Source organism: Saimiri boliviensis, chromosome 13 (assembly GCF_048565385.1).
Source record: "Saimiri boliviensis isolate mSaiBol1 chromosome 13, mSaiBol1.pri, whole genome shotgun sequence".
Taxonomy (NCBI): Eukaryota; Metazoa; Chordata; class Mammalia; order Primates; family Cebidae; genus Saimiri; species Saimiri boliviensis.
In genome coordinates, this window is record NC_133461.1 from 57,160,956 (window position 1) to 57,165,081 (window position 4,126).

The 4,126-nt window shown below is 45.2% G+C and overlaps 1 protein-coding gene across 1 annotated transcript; it reads left to right on the forward strand.

Annotated features, from left to right (window-relative positions):
• The first annotated feature begins 1,475 nt into the window (after positions 1-1,475).
• CETN1 (centrin 1) lies at positions 1,476-3,202 on the forward strand. The gene has a single exon (XM_003924796.2). The coding sequence runs from the start codon at positions 1,502-1,504 to the stop codon at positions 2,018-2,020; it is 519 nt and encodes a 172-aa protein (XP_003924845.1). The 5' UTR covers positions 1,476-1,501; the 3' UTR covers positions 2,021-3,202.
• Positions 3,203-4,126: the final 924 nt, after the last annotated feature.

Here is a 4,126-nt window from a genome sequence, read left to right on the forward strand (position 1 = left end):
ATAGATTCAAATTTGGGATGGGGGGGGGAAGAATGCTAAAAAATAAGTCAGCTTTATTTTCTGTAGCATTTAAAGAAATACAGTAATTCTACAGGCAATTCCTTGGTGGACCTATTTGGTAACTGTTTTCCTTCTTTTCTATGTCCCTCTTGCTCTTTGGTTTGTAGGAGGACCCCTTTATTCCCAGGAGGCCATTCTGAGTCCCAACATGTCCTGCACCATCTCCTGTGCCCACTGCCAGAGGAAGGCTACCAGAGTGCGGGTTTCAACACAGCTCTGATTGGATGATAAGCAAGGAGAGTAATATGCTGCTAGGGGTTTAGAGAAAAAAAAAATACTAGAATACCAGAATGTAGTATTTCTACTTCCCTCCCTCCGAATCAAAAGCCTGGTGAATGAAATTAGGACCATTATTCAAGTGCAATTATACTGAGTATGTAAAATGGAAACACTGAAAGTAAATCATGCATTTGAATATTACATTTCCTATTTGAGACCATGCCAGAAACATTTTATTATTGTTGAGTGTAATGTCAGGAGACAAACTTCTACAAATTTTATACATAACATTTTCCATTTTCTCTGTTTCCCATTTACGTCAAGTTGAACACATAGTATGACTTTTAACACTCTCCCTTCCTTCTCCTTCCCCACACTGAATGTCAAGTGATCACACTCAATCTTGATTATCCTAAATTTACCCTTAGCATCTGTCACCCAGTGGTGACAGATGTCACAGCCAGACCAAAAGGGTTTTTAAATTAGTATAAAAAGGAGAGGCCAGGCTTGGTGGCTCATGCCTGTAATTCCAGAACTTTGGGAGGCTGGGGCGAGAAGATCCCTTGAGCCCAGGAATTTGAGACCAGCCTGGGCAACATGGTGAGATTTGTCTCTACAAAAAAAAACAAAAAAAATTTTTAAATTTAGCTGGGTGTGGTGGCACACCCTGTAGTCTCAGCTACTGTAGAGGCTGAGGTGGGAAGATGGCTTGATCCTGGAAGGTGGAGGCTGCCATAAGCCAAGCGGTATCAGTGTCCTGTCAAAAGAGAGAGAGAGAGAGAGAGAGAGAGAGAGAGAGAGAGAGAGAGAGAGAGAGAGAGAGAGGAGAGAGAAAGAAAAACAGAGCTTCTAAAGAAACCTTTAAAACTGCGGTCTTTTTTTTTTTTTTTTCCTTTTTTCTTTTTTTGGTGGCTCGCACCTGTAATCCCAGCACTTTGGGAGGCCGAGGAAAACTGCGGTCTTAGTGGATGCTAGCAAACAGCTTGGAAAGAACTGCCAGCGCCAGTGCATGACAGAAGACAACGGTGGCTGCAGGCTGTTCTTGCTAGCTCAGGCGTCAGCGTGAAAACCGGGTAATAACCCGAGGGAACCGTGGGTTCTCGCGTAAACAAGATCTTGCAGATGTCGGGTGGGGGAGGCCAGGCCCCCGCGCAGCGCCAGCTGGGGGCGCCGGGGCGCGAGCGCCAGGCGGCGCCGTTGGGGTCACAGCCGCGGCGTGAGGATGGCTTCCAGCTTTAAGAAGTCCAGCGCCGCTGCCACCAGCCAGAAGAGAAAGGTGGTGCCTAAGCCCGAGCTCACTGAAGATCAGAAGCAAGAAGTTAGAGAAGCGTTTGACCTCTTCGACGCCGACGGAAGCGGCACCATCGATGTGAAGGAGCTGAAGGTCGCCATGAGAGCGCTGGGCTTCGAACCCAGGAAGGAAGAGATGAAGAAGATGATCTCCGAGGTGGACAAGGAGGGCACGGGGAAGATCAGTTTCAATGACTTCCTGGCCGTGATGACTCAGAAGATGTCCGAGAAGGACACCAAAGAAGAAATTCTGAAGGCCTTCAGGCTCTTCGATGACGATGAGACCGGGAAGATCTCGTTCAAAAACCTGAAGCGCGTGGCCAACGAGCTGGGGGAAAACCTCACGGACGAGGAGCTGCAGGAGATGATCGACGAAGCTGATCGGGATGGGGACGGCGAAGTGAATGAGGAGGAGTTCCTTCGGATCATGAAGAAGACCAACCTTTACTGAAGTCGGTTCAGAAGCTAAAGTGATTCTGGGTTCCCCGCTTCCGTTTCGTGAAACCGTAGAGGACGGCTCCCTGTCCTTTCTTCACCCCACCCCCACCCCCATAATTTTGTCTAGATCTATTTCCGTATCTCTAGCTCAATTAATAGAATTTGAAAGATGCTTGTAACGTGGGTTTTGGTGTTTAATTCTCAAGAGCCAACCTGGAGCACATGAGGTTAAGCAAAGGCCCCTGAAGTTGGAGTGCTCCCTCCATTTGCCCTGCGCTGAACTTGCAGAGACATCCGTTGAGCCCGAGGCAGGACAGCTTCTGGGACACACAAAAATGTGGTTCCCTTGTCACTTCTTTGGTGGTCTTAAATGATCTTGCTTCATATATCATTCCTTAAATTCCAGTAATTGTTCCAGCATAATGAGAAGGAATCTGCCAGTGGATTTGCCTAGCCTGTCCACTTAGCTGAATACCAGTTTGAAGGAAAACAGGGTGGCCACTTACAAACTGACTCAGCTCGGGAAAGATAATCTTATAAAGGATAGGCTTGCCTCGGGTGTAGTAAGTTGTGCAATTTAGACTATTCACTGGCTTCATACATGCAAATGATTCTTCGTTTGTGTGTAAATTGTCCACCATGGGTTTATCTAAGGCCAGTATGTATACCAGGGCTACAGAATAAAAATAAATTCTAATACTGGCCCAAGCAATGTATAATTTGCTTAAGAGGTTATGCTAACACATGATTTTGAGTAAGCATTTACAAATGTGAGAGCTTAGTTTAAGAAATATCTTAACAAGTTGTAACAAATATCTTAATATAACATTTTAAGCTACTTATAGTCCGTGGAAAGATCAACGAATATCTTAGTTATTAGTCTATTATGACCTTGGTCATCTTATTACTGCTTGATGATGAGCCACTATCTCCCTGCTTATTCTTAGAACAGCTTGGTTCTTGGTACTTGACATTTAGCCTCTCTGACATAAAATAGAGCAGTGGTGCTCTGTTTAAAAATCCCAGTGAACTGTTCCACTGTGGTTTGTTTATGTGTTAATACTGCTTGTTTTCTGTCATAAATTAAGTCTTTCTTGCTTTGGAGTAAGATATCTATCATTTTGAATATCTACAAATCTGAAGTTAAAGTTTTGAAAATGTAATTGTGGGAAAAGAACAAATCCATCTGCTGAGATGGAGGCTTTGAATACTGTTTTAACAACAGGGAACAAAACAAAGAGGCAGGATATTTTGGTCACAGCTAAACCTAAACTAAATCCTCATACAAAGCCCCATTAAGATAAATGCTCAAAATCTGGTAACATTTTCACTTGCTTTGCCAGCAATTTTACCCTTCAGAGGGTATGGATGTAATCAGAGGAACAAACTACCCTGGGCTTCATTCTCATTAACAGGGACTAATTTGTCAAAATGGCTATACTAGCTGAAGTGATGGGTATGGAACCATACACTGTGAGGATTTTGCTGAGGTGCCCAGTACAGGGCAGGGAAACTCACCCAGCCTGCAAGATGCTAACGGTTCAGGTTCAAAGTCTTAGTGTGGACTCAGGTGCAGTCGGGGTGGAAACAGGTGCAATTTGGGCAGCATCAGTATGAAGGGCCTGATCTGAGGGCAGGGGGAGGAGGGGGCATTCTGGGAAGCAAGAGTTCCTGGTATCCTGTTGACCAGAGTCTTGGCCCAAGGATCAACGTACGAATTAAAGTAGAAATACCAGCAACAAAGTTGGCAGAAACTAGGAGAAGCAGAGTCTTAGCCAACTGGACTGGGCTTAGTCTTGACTCCTGGCCCAGCAGATGATAAAAGAGAAAACCAGGAACCCAGGCTGAAGCCCAGTGATCGGCCTGGCCACACACCATGCATAGCCTCACAGGGGTGGCCTAAGGAAAAGATTCACTCCAAACAAGGAAAAGGGACTCCAGAATATTTCTGAATCCCACCCACTGCCCGGGAAGAACCTGTCAATGCACTGGATAGTACATTCTCCTGCTTCTCAACCAGCTCATACTCGAGAGAATATGGGGAAAAGGGGAGGAGGGTCTACAGGAACAAGCCTAAACCAGCATTTGAATTTTAAGAGAAGTTAATCATACTTTGGCT